The 18371-nt window shown below is 32.0% G+C and overlaps 1 protein-coding gene across 5 annotated transcripts in view; it reads left to right on the top strand.

Moving 5' to 3' along the window:
• The window catches only part of LOC145258241 (transcription factor CP2-like), a 109229-nt gene extending 101516 nt beyond the window's left edge, over positions 1 to 7713 (top strand). For all 5 annotated transcript variants that reach the window (XM_080116204.1, XM_080116205.1, XM_080116207.1 and 2 more), the window contains 2 exons: positions 4755 to 4806; positions 7439 to 7713. In XM_080116204.1, the coding sequence (XP_079972330.1) occupies positions 4755 to 4806; positions 7439 to 7491 (105 nt within the window). In that variant the 3' untranslated portion in view covers positions 7492 to 7713. The remainder of the gene's footprint in view (positions 1 to 4754; positions 4807 to 7438) is intronic.
• The last annotated feature ends 10658 nt before the right edge of the window (positions 7714 to 18371 follow it).

The raw sequence follows: 18371 nt of genomic DNA on the forward strand, positions 1-18371 counted from the left end.
CATGTTTCAACGTTGGTTGTAGTCTTTTTAAGTTGATCTCTTGCTGATGGAGCCTCCATACACATACCCTTCCACTGCTGTGAAATAATGCTAATCGTGGCTCATTTAAGAAAATGACATTCCTCCAAAATGGCATAGGTCTCTCTCCATGATCTCATGAACCCAATCTTTTCTGTGCTTGATATTGGAAGGATGAAAAAGGTTTCCTTCTTGCAACTTTACCATAATAGCCCAGCTTGTGGAAATACCTAACAGCTGTTCTGGGACTGACACCAGCTTGTGTTGCAATGCCAGAGGCTGTGCATCAAGGATCCTCTTCAACATTTCTTTGCATAAGACACAAGATTCTTTCAAAGAACCTGGAGTGACCTGGGTGAAATTTTGTGCACTCTTTATCCTCTTTTGTGACTTGTATGCTCACTCTATTAACAGAAGAAAAAGGTATTGAAAGATTTCCTGCTATTTTACGTTGATTAAGACCAACTTAATTGTTGCAATATTTTGGTTCTATAATGGGATATGATCCCACACAGTCGGACGATTCTATTTATAAACGATGCTGCTAAGAACTGACGAATCAAATTAATTTACGTTCTGCTACCAACCAATCAGAAACCAGAATTGCTTCATAAATATTAAACCTTTTCTGGAGCAATTTCACATGTTCTTTTCAGTCTCGACACGGTAAGAATATTTTGTTCTGTGGAACTGTCTACTACAAACAAGTCACCTCCAAGGACTTGTGTGTAACAGCGAACCATCTGAAACTGTTCTGAAACTCAAAATGGCTTACACATCCAGAGATGGGCCCAGCATGCATCTTTATTTCGATGGATCCGAATCAAAATTCGAATTGTGGCAAGTTAAATTTTTAGGATATCTACGAATCCAAAAGCTACACAAAATACTACAAAACACAACCTGAAAACAGAAACGACCCTGAATTCATTGAAAAGAATGCAACTGTCTGCGGAATTAATACAGTGTTTAGATGACCGAAGTCTATCACTGGTAATGAGAGAAGCCCTGGACGATGGCTGCAAAGCATTAAACATATTGAGAGAGCATTATTTATCGAAAGGAAAACTCAAAATTATTTCTTTATACACTGAACTGACCTCTCTAAAACGAATGGAAGCCGAAACTATTACTGATTATATTATAAGAGCCGAGACAACTGCAAATTCTTTAAAAATGTCTGAAGTTATGTGACAGTCTGTTAATTTCCATGGTCCTTAAGGGATTACCGAGTGATTTCAAGCCATTTACCACCGTGATAACTCAGAAAGAAAAACCCATGACTTTTAGCCAATTCAAGGTAGCACTCAGAAGTTACGGAGAAACTGAAAAAATGATCACAGAAAAAAACGAATCCACAAATATCATGAAATTTAAAAATACACATAAAAACACCAAAATCGAATTATACCCATGCCAGGAATAAAAAAACGCAACTTTGCCAAAAGCAAGTTTTTTTCTAAGAAAAGTACAAAAATTATTTGCTATAATTGTGGACGACCTAATCACAAGAGTTTCCAATGTAGATACAGGACTCAAAATGGCGACTACATTAAAAATGTAGAGAGCTCTGTTAGCGAACATACATTTTTATTTTCGTGTACGTTTAATGCTTCAACAAACAATAATAATTTTCTTGTCGATTGTGGGGCCATGGCACATGTGATTACAAAGGAATCTGATTTTATCAATTTTGATCCCAACTTTAAGCCACAAAATCATTTTGTAGAACTAGCTGACGGGAGTCGAGTCAATGATATCGTTTTGAAAAGAGGCAATGCGAAAATCTCGCTAAAGAACAATAAAGGTGAACTGTGTTTCTGTATTCTAGAAAACGCTCTTCTAATCCCAAAATTTAAACAAAATATATTTTCTGTACAAGCTGCCACAAAACAAGGTGCAAATATAAACTTTAGCCCCAATAAATCAAAACTGGTATACCCGAATGGAACTGTATTCGACATTAAAGAAAATGGAAGACTATATTATTTAAATAGTGTAGTCCCATCAAAAACATGATCTACAGACATGGCATAAAATTCTTGGACACTGCAATATTCCTGATATCAAAAAGTTGCCGACTGTAGTTGATGGAATGCAAATACAAACATCAAAAACCGTCAACTGCGACGTCTGTACGCAAGGGAAAATGACAAACTATCAAAACAATATACCAGACAAAAAGGCCAAAAAAAAATCCTATCAATGGTGCATTGTGACTTGAACGGTCCCGTAGAACCGATGGCCAGAGAACATTATAGATATGTGTTGAATTTCGTAGATGACCATTCAGGTTTAATAATGGTTTACTTTTTAAAGAACAAATCTGATACCCTGCTAGCAACTAAGAAATATCTAGCCGACATGGCCCCCTACGGTGAAATCAAGTGTATTCGCTCTGAAAACGGTACGGAATTCACCAATAAGGACTTTGAACTTTTACTAATTAACCATCATATCAGGCATGAAACATCAGCTCCTAGATCGCCACACCAAAATGGGACTGCTGAACGTGCATGGCGGACACTTTTTGAAATGGCAAGATGCCTACTCATTGAATCAAAACTCCCTAAAAACCTCTGGACGTATGCACTTATGGCGGCAGCCTATATACGCAACAGGTACTTTAACAAAACACTATCTAAAACTCCATATGAATCTTTCTGCGGTAAAAAAACAAATTCAAGCAGAATGCATATATTTGGGTCAACGTGCTTCGCATGTATAGAGAAAGAGTAAATTGAATATTAAAGCCGACAGAGGTATATTTCTTGGATACGATAAAAACAGTCCAGCCAATGTAATATTTTTTTCCAAATAAAATAAAAAGAATCCGGTGTGTAAAACTCAGACACGTTTAATTTTACAGACGAAAACTCATCATATGAAGAGGATGAAATTATATTACCTCAAATAATTAGAACAAACGAAAACAATAAAAATGACGGAGACACTCGTCCATGATGATGATGATAAAGTCGAAAGATATCCCAAAAGAAATAGAAGACGACCCGATTTTTTTTTTGTGGTCGACAATATAAAAGATTATCAAATCGACTATTGCTATTCAATGGAAAATGTGCCAAAAAGCTTCAACGAAGCAATTAATTCAGAACATTGTGATGAATGGAAAATTGCCATGAAAAAAGAAATAGATGCCTTAACCGAAAATGATACCTATACAGTAGTGCCTCTCCCAAGAGATAAACATGTTATTTCTACCAGATGGGTCTTTACAAAAAAGAGTGGAGCATCAGGCGTAGAACAGTACAAAGCAAGATTTGTTGCTAAGGGGTGCTCTCAGATTTACGGTAAAGAATACTTTTCTATGTTTTCACCGACCACAAACCTAACGACAATCAGAATTTTACTGCAAGTCACGTCACAATATGACCTAAACATCCATCAAATGGACGTAAAAAATGCTTATTTGAATGCCCCAATAGACTGTGAAATTTACATTACCCCTCCAGAGGGATTTATAATGAAAAATAAAAATAGCGTGTGGCAACTTAACAAGTCATTATATGGTCTAAAGCAGAGTGCTCAGTGTTGGAACACAGTATTTTATGATTATATTATTAAACAGCAATTTAGACAATGCGCTGTAGACCCCTGTTTATATACTCAACACAAAGACGATAAACTACTGATTTTGGTTTTGTGTTGGGTATATAAACAGGGGTCTACAGCGCATTGTCTAAATTGTTGTTTAATAATATAATCATGAAATACTGTGTTCCAACACTGAGCACTCTGCTTTAGACCATATAATGACTTGTTAAGTTGCCACACGCTATTTTTATTTTTCATTATAAATCCCTCTGGAGGGGTAATGTAAATTTCACAGTCTATTGGGGCATTCAAGATTCGTCCTTGCAGAAATTCTGATACGTCTGATGCTCCTTTGGTTTGTGGCGTACTTCAATGTTGTTAGATGCAATTTTAATGAGATACTCCAAGTTATTCCAGCACTATTCTTTTCTGTACATATAAATAAGCATATATCTTAGGAAAAAAGCATATATCTTTGGAAAAATATTTATCTTAATGTCTTTTTTTCTATTATGTCTGTGTACCTCGTGTTCAATCTCATGTGGTGATTTTTAATCTCGTGTGATGATGTTTAATCAAGACCATCTAAATGGCTTTGTAATCCTCAAAATAAGTGATGATTGCTGAGAGCTCGTTCAGGAGAATATGCAGGATGGGTCAAGATTTACCAACCAAATTCTCTTACTTTGATCAGTAGTGCTGTGATTTTCATAATTGATGATGACTCCCTTTCTCCTAATTAAAGAAGGTTTTTTTTCCAGTCAATATCGGCGAGAATATTGCAGAAAAATATGAATGATGCTTTAATAATCTAAAAGAAAAAATTATAAATCAATCATGGTGCTATGTTTAAGTAATAAAAATATGCATGAAATAAATTGTTTAAAATGCCCCATCTATAAACTGGTAAAAGCTTTTGTACCAACCTGATATTATCCAATTTTTTTTTTTTTTTTTTTTGCTAATAGTCAGATATAGATTAAGAACAGGAATAGCGCAGAACATTTTAAGATGGAATTAGATTAATTATTTAAAAAAAAAACAAAGAAACTTGAACAACTTTTAAGGAAAAAGAATGACAGAATTTGATCTTCAATTTATTTATCAGTGTAATTTAAAATTTTATTTTTTTTTTTTAAGCAAGGAAATAATTGAAAAACAACTACTTTTTCTTTTTGCAGGTAGTTCGCAATTTTCAAGACCAATCCCGATTTCTTATATCAGCAGTTAAAGGTAATACACTTATCTTTTCTTTTTGAACCAATCTTAGGTATTTTTACTTGCTGACTAAACCTACTTTCATCATCATAGCTGACTTAACATCTGTTCTACCACTGGCGTTGTCTTCTATTTCAAGTTCATCCTTATCACACCCTTTTGCTTTCCTTGGCCTTCCCGTATGGATTGGAGCTGCTACCTCCACTCTTCTATATCTATTGCCCCCACAACTCCATTGCATTCTTTCAATATGATTATACCATCAAAGGTGCAACTTTACTATAGTGTTGTCCCATCAAATCGTGTATTTTCGAACAGACATTTCAGGGAAAAACATTATTATATACTTAAGTATCATGTTGAAATTAGTATAAATGGCAAAAATTATGAAAAATCGTCCAGTAAATGTGCTAGAGCTGATTTTTGGAAAAAAAGCTTGCAGTAGATTGAGAGAAAGCAAGATGGTTGACCTGACCAGACAGTGTCATTGGATTCTGTGGAAAGTAATTTAAACAATAGAATGCAGTTTTCTCAACCGGATTTTGATCTTCTAAAGGGTTAATTTACATTGAAAATTCACAATTTCAAAAGTTTCTGTTTTTACTTATTTTTTTTTTTATTGAACCATCATAATTTTTTGAATTTATACTAATTTCAGCATGACTCGTAAGTATGTAATGTTTTTCTCTAAAATGCATTATTTTCAGACATACTATAGTAAAGTTGCACTCCATCAAAGTCCCCCGTTCTGCATACATCTCCCTGATTTAATCTTCATCCGAGATCTTTTGACTTGCATTACATGTGAATCCTATCATTTTCTCCATGACCAACTTTCACTTCCACTCCTGATCGCACTTCTCACGCGTTTATAGACTTTTCACTATATAAATTAGAAAACCATGGCATAGAATACTACTTGAAGTATTCTATGCCATGTTTTTCTAATTTTCCTCTTCTGCAGAAATTTAGATAACTCTGATTTTGGGAAATTTTTTACAATATATAATAGATATCAGTTAATTGTTCTAATTTCAGTGTCTTTGGAGTATTTTAAACTGTTTTTAGGGGCATAATACAGGCCCAATGGCCTCCCATTTTAAAATTCAAATATCAGTTTTATATTAAAATTGATCCATAATCATTAGACAGCACTTAAGCAAGATTTATTGAATTTCAATTTCTTTGTAAAACTTCATTTTTAAATTTCTTGATTCAAAAGAATTTAATTTTTTTTTTATCCAAATTGGAAGAAGGATTCTAAATATGTTTAGTATCATTATATCTTGATTTTTTTTTTTTTTTTTTTTTATATCTCTGTAAAAAGACATAAGTGATGCAAGACTGTATTGTTTAGGGGATTTGTTTTACCAATCCATCCTATTTATTTAATGCCTCTCTTTTTCCCCTTGCTAAGGGGTTAAACGTTTTCTGTTTATATATATATATATATATATATATATATATATATATATATTTTTATATGAAATTCGTTTTTGGACCCTGACAAAAGGAGGGTGGACTTATAAATTCACCCTTGTCTGTTCCTCTGCACTTTTCTCAATAACTACACCTTGGAGTTTTTCAAAATTTTGCACAAACATTAAGCCTGATTTGAGTAAAAAAGTAACAGAATGGCTAAAATTGACACTTATGCTTGTTAAAAAAAATTGATGTCTTTGATTTTTCTAAAACTTTCTGAAAAGTTGTAAGTAACAGATTTCTATATAATTTTGTTTTTCTATACTTTGCGATAACTCTTGGGTGTATCCCAGGTGCTCTTTTAGGGCTGATAAAAACACTCCATTTTCGGGACTATTTTACCATATTTGTCTCAAATTTTCTGTGTATGTCTATTTAGCAGTTTTGCATGGTGATGAACTTCAAATTTAAATATATTAAGGCCTTGGGGACTTTTGGGGCTAAATGGGGGGGGGGATCAAATGATGGATTTAGTCATTTCATTTTTTTTCATGGTGCAGAACTCAAATTTACATATGTTAAGGCTTAAAACTGCACCGTTCATTTTCACCAGTAATTGACGCCCCCTAGGGACTTTTGAGGCTACATCGGGGGGTGGGCAAATGCTGAACTTAGTGATTTTTTTATCTTGTTCACTGTGCACTCATGGGGACCATGCATGCTTCACTTGTTTTTTTAACTTCTGCTATTTCAAAATTTAAGCAGTTACTTCCCTTGAATCATAATGGAAAGTGAAAAATGTTTTGTTTTTTTTTGCTTTTAATGTTTATACTTTTTAAAATGGTATTATATGTACAATTAAGTTTGTCAGTATTGAAGCATTTTGTAATGTGTATATTGAGGGATCATAGAAGATGCAATGCAAGATCTTGAAATGTTAATGACGTTTACTCCAGTAATGCCATATAAAGCAATATTGACAATGCTCAAGTCCTCTGAAGTTTTAGGAAATTTGAAATGACCTATTTGATAAATAGGTCTTACATTGAAGTATTATTAAACACAGTTAAGCACATTAAATCACTGTAAAAATTGTAACTTGATATTTACAAAAATTACTTTATTTTTGTCCTCTTCAACATCGGCATATTTCTGTTTCTTGCACTGTTATGACCCTTGATATATAGTAATTATTTTAAAAAAATTTCTTTCTCTTTTTATCCAGTTTTTACAGATAACAATGACATCTATAAGATATTGCTGAAAGACCTCAGATAAGACCTAACCAAGTCGGATGTTTTGTTTTGTACAGCCATCATACCACGGATGTCATATCCTCTTCCTGCTGCAGTCAAATAAACAGAAGGGCAAATTTGGTCGCCTGCAATTTATTCCATTGGTCACTGCCTGCTGCACGCGTCTTGTGCCAGCCATACACTTACATGCAGAAACAGTTGAAAAACACATAAACTTGCAAAAGAAAAAAAAACAATTTCCTAAGATGCTTTGTCTGACATTTTTTCATTTGTCAGAAATAGCAGTTTTTAAAATATTTTAAATATTAATGCAAAACCATTCTGAACAATAAAATTAACATCATTAATAGGACAAACCGACAAATAAAATTTGTGAACCGTTTTAGTATGAGAATCTGCGCTCTTTTAAATAATAATAAAAAAATATTTAGAAAGCAATTTTAAAGTTTTGTAGACATAAACATATGCTATGTACATAGAGAATTACATTTTAATTTGATATATATATATATATATATATACATACACACACATAAAAATAGAAAGAGAGGAAGTAAATATGAAATTTAAATTTCAGCCTAAAAGAATAATTGATATATGGAATAGTGGACATGCTTGTAGAAATATGGACACAAAAACACATTAAAGCTGAACCAAGATATTTTATGTTGATTCGTTATTGATTTGATAAAGCTCATTTGATTTGAAGCTCATTTTTACTAATTGAATGTGATCGTATGAATTGACCAATATTTCAGTTTTAATGATGTGTTATTTCTACAAGCATGCTGTTTTGCTTATCCACTAGTCTACACACACACACTATATATATATATATATATATATATATATATATGAGAAATAAGGACTGACTGAAGACCAAATATAAGAGTAAAAATCACTGCAGAAGAGTTCATATTTTGCCTCCTTATTTAATCTGATGCTTATTCATAATTCATATTGAATTCACAGCCTAAAGTCATGCACATATACATACGTTTTATATAGTTATGAAAATATATGACAATTAAGCTAGACAGAATTTACTTTAATTGCTATATGCATTTTCATAACTTATTACCTAGTTATACTCATGTGTTGAGAGCTGTTAAAGTGAATACTGAAAATAGATCCGCATAAAATATCTTTTATGTGGATCTATAAAATAATTATATGAAGAACATTTTCTAAAAATGAATGGGAAAAGGGATAAATCATTCACTGAAATCAACTTGTAAAGCAGGATTTTTAATATTTCATCTTATCAAACTGACTTCCTCTAAAATGAAAGATGTTATTTTCAAGTTTTTTTTATAGAAAAACAAAAAAGTGAAATATGAAAAGCAAATGAACACAAACAAAAAGTGGATTTTATGTAATTTCAAAATATACAAGCTGATATGAATGAAGAAGAAAGAAAGGAAATTAAAAAAGCTAAGTTGCGATGAGGGGGGGGCAGAAAATGTGTACGAGTCAAAGCAGGCAATGCTACAGAAACACCTTAATTTTTACTCCTTATTCAGAAGATAACTGAAATGAAAACAATAACATTAGCTTAAAAAGAAACCAAGTATATGGAGTATTTCTGTAAGCATAAATTAATGAAAACACAAAACTAGTGTAAAGAGAAAGTTTTGTATTTTAGAAAAATAGATTTGTTGGTAGAAAAAGTTGTACATAGTGTCTCAATTTATTGTCAGAGTTCAGCTAAAATGGATGTTGATGTGGTAAAAACCTACTCATTGTTTGATGATCACATTGGATAATGATGGTGGATTCAATGAATTGACAAAGATGAGTTTTGTTAGTGTACTTTAGATGATTGTTCAATTTAATTTGATTTTGTTGCATTTTTTTTTATTCAACTGAATATACACCTGCATTATGTATGAGTGTTGCTTGTTGATATTTTTGATAATGTGTGATGTATGAAAGTGAAATCTGGCCAATCAGAGTTGAGGAGAGGTGTTGCATGGAGAGAAATCATGATGGATATGTAATATAGTCTTAAAGACAGGTTCAGATCTGATCACCTCAGAGGAAGACTAAATCTTGACAGTATAGGGAGATATGTGCAGAAAAGGAGACTTTGATGGCCTGACTAGGTTGTAAGGTTGAATACATGGATAAGTGTTCTTGCCCAATAACGGAATTAGTATTTTTCTTTAGTTTGAAAAAATTTGTCTGTTGAAGGTTTTTGGTATTTGAAGGTTTTGAGAGAAATTTTGATTTGTTTGTTCTTTGTTGAAGTGCTAAGAACTTAATATTTCTAGAACTTGTAGATAAAAACTAATTGAAACTTTTTAATATTTCTGTTCACTCCAAACAAAGACGTGTAAGGAGTTACTGTAATAGGTGCCGGGTTTATAAGAGGAAACTTGGGTGGAGAGTTGAGCAGCACAGTTTTGTTTCTACTACAAACTTTCAAACTTGAAGAAAATGTCATAAATTCTCTGACTCCTTAAAATATTATTTACTTGTACATGTTTTTTTTTGTAAATGTTTTCTTTTCTGTGCTTCCATACTTTTCATGCTAATCATTTTTCTTTTTTTTTCATAAATACTTAGCTCCAGAAATATTCAATAAACTTTCTCTTTGCACTAGTGTTGTTACTTTTTAAGTTCTGGTCAACTTAACAAATGAAATGTGTTCATTTCATTTGTTAAGTTGACCAGAACTTAAAACATTGTATTTCATATGCTAGCACCATCCTAATTACAAGCGTAAAACTTATTTTTCTGTTTTCTTTTGTTTACTCTTTTATTTTTTCTTTCATGTCTATCTTTTCTTGTAAAAAAATTAATATTTTCCACACTTTTCTAAGGAGGAAGTCTTTTGATAGTAAAGATTGACCATTTCATTACACACACACACATATATATATTTATTTTTGGATATTTATTTATACAAACATGTACAGGCTTTGTTACACTTGCATGATAATGTTTGGATCTGTAGTTATTAATAACTATTAGTTTATTAGACAAAAAGAGTTTGCCTTTTTCTTTAGATGTTCATAATTGAATTTTAAATTAAAAAAGTTTTTTTTTCCTTTCCAGTACGATACCTAAAGAAAAAGACGGCCCATCTGACAAAATCTTGGTTATCAATAACTACAGATTGAAACATTGGCATGCCAATGTGACAAGATCTGTACATGTCTGTATAAATAAATATTAATATAAATAGCTCTATTTAACATTGAGCACTATTTTATAAACCCGGTGGAAATTCCCTGGATCTTTAATCTACGGATACATTCTCAACTTGAACTACTATATATATATAGTCTAAAGAAGCTTTGAGTATTTTATAGAAATGACGAAAATAAAATTTTAAAAAATTCAGTTTAAATTCCTACGAATACTAACAAAATTAACATGTCACAAAATTAGCATTTGCATGAGCTTCTACTAGAAAATCCACAATTACAAAAGAGGATTAAACTATATAACGATGACAATAAAAACTTAGTGTTAAATAGAAAATGGGAATCATCAGCTGTTTAGTGTTTACCATGAAGCTGTTTCAGAGATTTGAAAAAAGGACAGCTCTTAAATTCATGGCTTTCCAGTGAAAAATTCTCTAATAAGAATAGTAGACAGAATCTAATTACTATTTATACTAATATATAAGCTATATATATATATATATATATATATATATATATATATATATATATATTTTAATATTAATTAATAGTACAAAGTATAATACTATTTTAAGAACTATTCTGTGATATGCTACTTAGCATATAAAATTATATTGGAATAAAAATGCATTGAAAAAAAAAAAAAGGTTAAGTGATTTTGGTACCAAGACAACAGGCAAATAGATATAAGGAAGGAAACTTACCCATATATATATATATATATATATATATATATATGTTATAAAATATATATGGTAATTAAGCTACACAGAATATTCCGCGTTTCATCCATGCTATGATTCATTAGGCTTATGAATCCTAGCGTGGATAAAACGCAGAATATTCTGTGTAGCTTAATTGCCATATTTTATAACTTACTACCTAGCTCTACCTACGTATTGAGCACTGTTGAAGTAAATACTTAGTTTACGCATAAATTTATACTTTCATATATTATGTGATTAAATGAAGTAATCATATATATATTTTCTTTATTAGAAGGTAAACAGTTACATTTGGTCACTACAGACGGCTATCTGTTTCAGTCTATGAGACTTCATAAGGTAACCCTGAACCATCTGATGCTAGAGAAAGACTTTTCTTGAACATCGAATGGTTCAGGGTTGCTTGTTGAAGTCTCATTGCATACGAGTAAATAATTATTTCACTAATATATACAATTTAAAAAAAAAATTTATATAATGATACTTCTACTTATTAGTAGAAGTATCATTATTTATATAATTTTTTTTAAAGTATAATACTATTAAACCATTACTCCAAGAATTATTCTATGATATATTAAGAATAAAGATGCATAAAAAATCTTAAGTACTTTTGGTACCAGATAGCCAAATAGATTAGAGGAAGGAAACCTCACCATACAAAGCTAAGCCCCCACCCCCTATATATATATATATATGCTACAGTGGGTAGCATATATATATATGTATATATATATATGCTACAGTGGGTAGCAAAAGTATTTGGTACATTGTTTTTTTTTTTTTTCGTATTTCTCAAAAAATATCAAGAAGTTAATTTGAATGAAATTTACACTCAATCTTTAAACAAATATTATCTAAAAATTCAAGGGAAATGAAGATCTATTTAGTTTACAGTTATTTATTAAAAAAAAAAAATCAAATTACCCATATGCAAAAGTACATTTATTAATATTTAGTTGTATATCCTCTGTTCTGCTTTACAATTTCTAAATGCTTTCCATAACTGCCAACTAGTTTCTTATAAACCCTTGCTGATAGTTTTATCCATCCTTTCTCGCAAACTTTCTTTGATTCCTTAATATTTTTGGGATTTCTTGCATGCACACTTAACTTCAAAGTTTTCCACAGATTTTCGATGGAATTTAGGTTGGGTGACTGGCTAGGCTACTGTAGAACATTAATCTCATTATCCTTAAACCGTTTCAGTTATTTTAGCCTTGTGCTATGGATCATTGTCTTGTTGGAAGATTAAGTCACTGCCCAATCCAAAATCTGCAACAGTCTTGAGCAGATGTGTTGACACAATCTTTGTATTTTGCTGCATTCATTTTCCCTTCTATGATTTCCATTACTCCAACTCCATTTGTAGAAAAGCAGCCCCAAATCATCACACTTCCACCTCTAAATTTTACAGTGGGAATGGTATTAGATGCTTTAAATTCCTTTTTACTCCATACACGGATGCGCATCTTTCTTCCAAAAAACTCAATTTGTTTCATCTAACCAAATAACTTTGTTCCAGAAGTCATCCAATTCACATTGTTTTAAATTTGTTTATAAATATCAATCTTTCACATGTATAGAACTCCACAATGGAGTCTTTCTTGGAGATCTAGAATACAGGTCTGTAAGCTTCAATGCTCTCTTGATTGTGTTCTTGCTTACTTCAGTACCTGCTTCCTGCAAATCCTTCTGAATTTCTGAACGAGTCAGAAATGGTCCTTTCTTCACCTTATGAGTGATTTAACGAGCAGTATCATCATTCAATTTATATAGCCGACCACTTCTTAGAAGATTTTTAGTATTATCACCCGTTGTTTTCTACTTATGACAGCCCCAACTGTACTCACCACCAAATTTAGTTCTGAAGCTATTTTCCGTATCCCTTTTTATCTTTATGCCTTACTATGGTTTCCTGGCACATATTAGTCAATTCCTTTCTTTTAACAATTTTAAAACAGTAATAAAAGAGGCAACCTACACGGTGTCTGTTATCAACTGACCTGTAAAGAGTGGGAACCCTGGGGTTCTGTCTGATTGGTTGAAATATTGTAGCAGGATGAAATGACTGCTTAAGAATAAAATTTGACAGTGTGTTAAATACTTTTGCATATGCATAATTTATTTTGTTAATAAATATTTAACTAAGTATATCTTCATTTTCCTTTTATTTTTGGATAAATAATATATATAAGATTAAGTAAGATAAATAATATAAGATTAAGTGTAAATTTCATTCAAGTTAACTTGAAATAACACCAAAAAACAAAAGCAAATGTACCAAATACATTTGCTCCCCACTATATATATATATATATATATATATATATATATATATATATATTTAACTGTATAGTTACATTCAAGATTCAAATATTTATTTTTCATGCAAAATTACAATTCGGTACATTTTTTACAGATCCATTTCATTATGCAGAAGCAAACAGTTATGTCACTACCATCTCTTTTCATGCATATACTCTTCAGAAAAATGATAAATTTTTACTTAGAAAAAAATGCATGACAATATAATGCTACAAGAAGAAAAAAATTCATAGAAGACTGAACATTGTGTGTTCTATTTTGGCAGCCATATTTGTTCATATTGTGCTAGACAGGTCTTATTCAATGTATGAATTAAAGTGTTTTGCCAATTTTTTTTTTTTTATTCTACAAAGAAATTACTTACTATTATGATTATTATTTTAGTTAATATTTATTTTCTGTAATTTGTTAACTAGGGTTATATCTAAAAAGGGTTTAGATCAGTTAAAAGTACAAAACTAATTCGTTACATTGTTTTTTTTTTTTTTTTTTTGTTTTTTTTTTGCTTATATGGTTATATTGTTTGGTAATTTACTAGAATTAATAAGGTGTGTATATATATATATATATATATGTGTGTGTGTGTGTGTGTATGTATATATATATTATCGTTACATTTTCCAACTCCATGATGCCCTAGGACTCTCTCCCAAAGATGGTGACTGCTGCCCACTCTTGCATTGAAGTCCCCAAGGAGAATGATCTTATCTTCCTTGGGGATTGTCAGCATGATCTCATGGAGTTGGGCATAAAATTGGTCTTTCAATTCATCAGCTGAATCTAGGGTTGGTGCATACACATTGACTAGGGTAGCATGACGTTTATTTGATAAGGGGATACGCCAAGTTATTAGCCTCTCATTTTGACCCGTTGGGCTCTGGGGAATGCTGTTGAGTAGCCTGGTCTTGATGGCAAAGGCAACTCCATGGATGCGAGGAGCACCCCTATCCAGGCCCTTCCAGAAGAAGGTGTATCCCTCTCCTGACTTGGTGAGGGAGCCCTCATCCGAGAATCGGGTTTCATTGAGAGCAGCGATGTCGATGTTGTACTCGCGTCTCCAGTTCAGGACTAAAATCTGAGCCCTTCCTGGTAGAATCGGGTGTGAAGCAGGGATGCGTCATTGCGCCCATCTTGTTTAATCTTTTTCATGCTGCGGTTTCCAATGTTGCCAAACAGCAAATCCATCCTGCTGATGGGATCCGCCTCTCATACCGGCTGGATGGCAACCTCTTCAATCTGCGTCGCCTCCATGCCAGATCACGTGTGACAGAAGGGTGCCACACAATGAGATACGCAGGCGCACTCAAATGGACCCACTTGAAATAATTCTAACTAATAGACAACTTAGGTGGCTTGGTCACACCATCCGGATGCCAGCAGAAAGGCTCCCACGCAAGGTCCTCTACGGGGAACTTGCAGAGGGCAGACGCAACCCTGGGGGTCCACGTAAACGTTTCAAGGACCAACTGAAAGCATCATTGAAAAAGTGTGGCATAGAATCCAACGCCATCGAACATGCTGCTGCTGATCGGAGAAAATGGCGAAACATCTGCCAAGAGGGCTTGGAAACTTTCACCTCCACCTATAAGGACCGAGCAGAGCGAAGAAGACACCAAAGGCACGTGGCGCAGCGGGCAGACGGCATCTTCCCTTGTGCTGCCTGCGGCCGTGTATGCAATTCACGAATTGGACTCCACAGTCACCAGCGAGTCCATCAGGCGTAATCTATCTGGGACTGTTAGGCATGGTGCAACGTCATCGTCGTCAGCGACGGACTACTGAAGAGAAGAAGAGTGTATATATATATATATATATATACACACACACACATTTAAAAGGATAATTATATATAAAATAAATCAATATATTTTAATTAAGTATATAGATATGCAAGTAAAACTTAATTTGTATCTAGGCAGACAGGTCTCTTTGTAAAAAGAAAAAAAAGCTGTTTTGCATGAAAAAATAACTACTTGGATTTTGACTATACTGTTATTCTTATATGCTCTGTTATATTTTACATACATTGAGCTTCTAAATAAAAAGGATTGGTATACACAGAATGAAATATAACTAAAAAAAGATTTTACCAAAACCGCATATATATTACATTTAAATAAATCAATTTTAACCAAAATCAAGTTCCGAAACATTACTTAATTTTAATTCTATTGACTGAATGAATGTTTCCAGTAAAATAATGCTTAGATTAAATTTGCAAACAGGATAACAATTAAGTCAGATTTTTTATTGGTTTAAACATTGGGATAAGTCTTTTCTTTCAGTTATAAAAAAAATAGTATTTTCATTTTTTTATGTCATTTGGTTTTTGAACATAATCTGAGCATTATATTTCAGAAACCTTCATAGCAATATAATTAATGTTTTTGAACTTGTTTATGATTCAATTTAATTTATGAAACGGCAAATATAAATAGTATAGCTTTCTTCTTGGCAAAAATAATTGATTACAGTAAAAGGTTTAGCATAAAAGCCTTACGCTATCAAATTTTGTGGGAATAACTTAAATTATTCAAATTTTAATTATATATATATATATATATGATTGTGTGTAGGAGGGGAAATGGTCTACCAAACTACTGTCAATTTTTGGTCTACAGATTTGAAACTTAATATAGAGGATTCAAACCTGTGGAACAAATTCAATTTTGTTTTAGCCGGTAAAAATAGTTGCTAAGGGGTCAAGATTGTAAAAATTAGAACTTGGCAGGTGTAAGTTGACTTAATGTGTATCCTCTACACATACGCAAATGTTCATAAAAGTTTTAGGTTTTGATACCCACTAGTCCTTAGGTTAGATGATAGTGAAAGCTAAATGTCTTGGTTTTGATTCTAGCTGATGCCAACCAAGTCATTTTTTTTTTTTTTTTTAAATGTTTGAAATCACTACTATATCATGGATACAATATAATAATCGAAATAGTTGGCTCTATAATAATAAATATGAAATCTGCATATAAATTAAAATATATTTGAGCATATTTTACGACTGGGGAACGTTGGGTTGAATGCTAGTATATATATGCATGTAAGGTAGCTTAAAGTCTAAAATCGGCTTGATACATTTATACACACACATCAAGAAACGATTAAAATATAGACAAATGAGTTTGTTACATGTTAAAAAAAACTAGTGCACGTAATAATGCATTTATCTTTATTTGAATTTCTTGTAGATGTTCTTATGAGAATTTAATTTATTTGCTAATTGTTTTTAATTTTTTATGCAGGGGAAAAAATGAAATTCAAATTTATTTAAAAAATGTTCTAAAAATAAATTTTGGTAGGTAACACACACACACACACACACACACACACACACACATTACTTAAATATTATAAATAAAATATTTATCTATGGACACACATTTTATCTATAATGATTAAGTAAAATACATAAACAGCGAATATATGTTTATATTTATATGTAGATATTTATATGCATATATCCGTCCATGACCCTGGAATGTAAGGGAAACGACTTCCTAAAAAGAAAGAAAAAAACAATACCAAGGGGAGTAACTCATCTAATTATCGCTGAAAAAAAAAAAAAAAAAAAAAAAAAAACTCAACAGATATATAACGTGTCTGTGTGCATGTTGGATATTCTGACAGAATGATGTTGAAAAAATTAACAAATATGCAGTGAAATATATATATATATATATATATATATATATATATATATATATATATATATATATATGTTCTTTTTCTGTGGATGGCATTAATCTTTTATCTTGCAGATTTTAACTTAATATTCCTTAATGAAAAACTTCTTTTAAAAATTACTTGTGTGTAGTTCTGCATATACACACAGATGCCAATAACTGTTTGTAAAATAAAATTTACTATATACATTCATATACCATTTATAGCTAAACAACATAGGCTACATACGTATATAGTTTTTGTTTGACTATATTTGCTGAGCGCCTTTTGTTTGTAATCACAGACTTTGTCTCTTTATTACCATGTCCATATCACAACTATCACCCGGTGTAGGTTGATTTGGTTTATGCTAATTTGATAAGGTCCAGTATCATTGCTTATGGGTTTACGATTTTCTGTTTCCTCAGTTGCAGTTGCAATTCGTGATTTTACCAGTGAAGAATGTAGGCTTTTCAACCTTGATAGTTCAAAATCACCTTTGTTGAAAGCTGCATTTTTAGATGACCACTCGTCTTTGTTACAAGAACAGTTCAAGGCTTCAGAGTTGTCAGGCACTGTTAACCTTGAACAGGTCAGCGGTAGTTCTCCATGGTCAAAGTGGACCATGAACTTGCATTGAAGCCTTATATAATTTGGATTATTTTTTATATACAAAGGAGTCACCACTTATTAAGGCCCAGAGCCCACTCGAGGATAAGGGTTAATGGGTATACATAAGTAGTGGATATTTTGTAAATTGGATTACTTAGAGGAACGGTTCATCAAGAACTTGTTTACATTGGACTTGAAGACCATCAAATTGTAGTCAGCTGGAAAGCAGGCAAACGGAAGACAGTTCCACAGGTGTGCAGTTCTAAGAAAGAAGCTTTGTTAATGAAATATACATTTAGGTTTAAGCACAGATAGTCTGAGAAATTATTGATGGTGGTTTTAGCTAGACTAGTGTTTTTTCATGAAAGTTTGGAAGCTTGTGGCAGAGTGGATAAAGTACTTGGTAAAATTCA

The sequence above is a fragment of the Euprymna scolopes genome, chromosome 33 (assembly GCF_053919585.1).
Source record: "Euprymna scolopes isolate OS-2025 chromosome 33, ASM5391958v1, whole genome shotgun sequence".
Taxonomy (NCBI): domain Eukaryota; kingdom Metazoa; phylum Mollusca; class Cephalopoda; order Sepiida; family Sepiolidae; genus Euprymna; species Euprymna scolopes.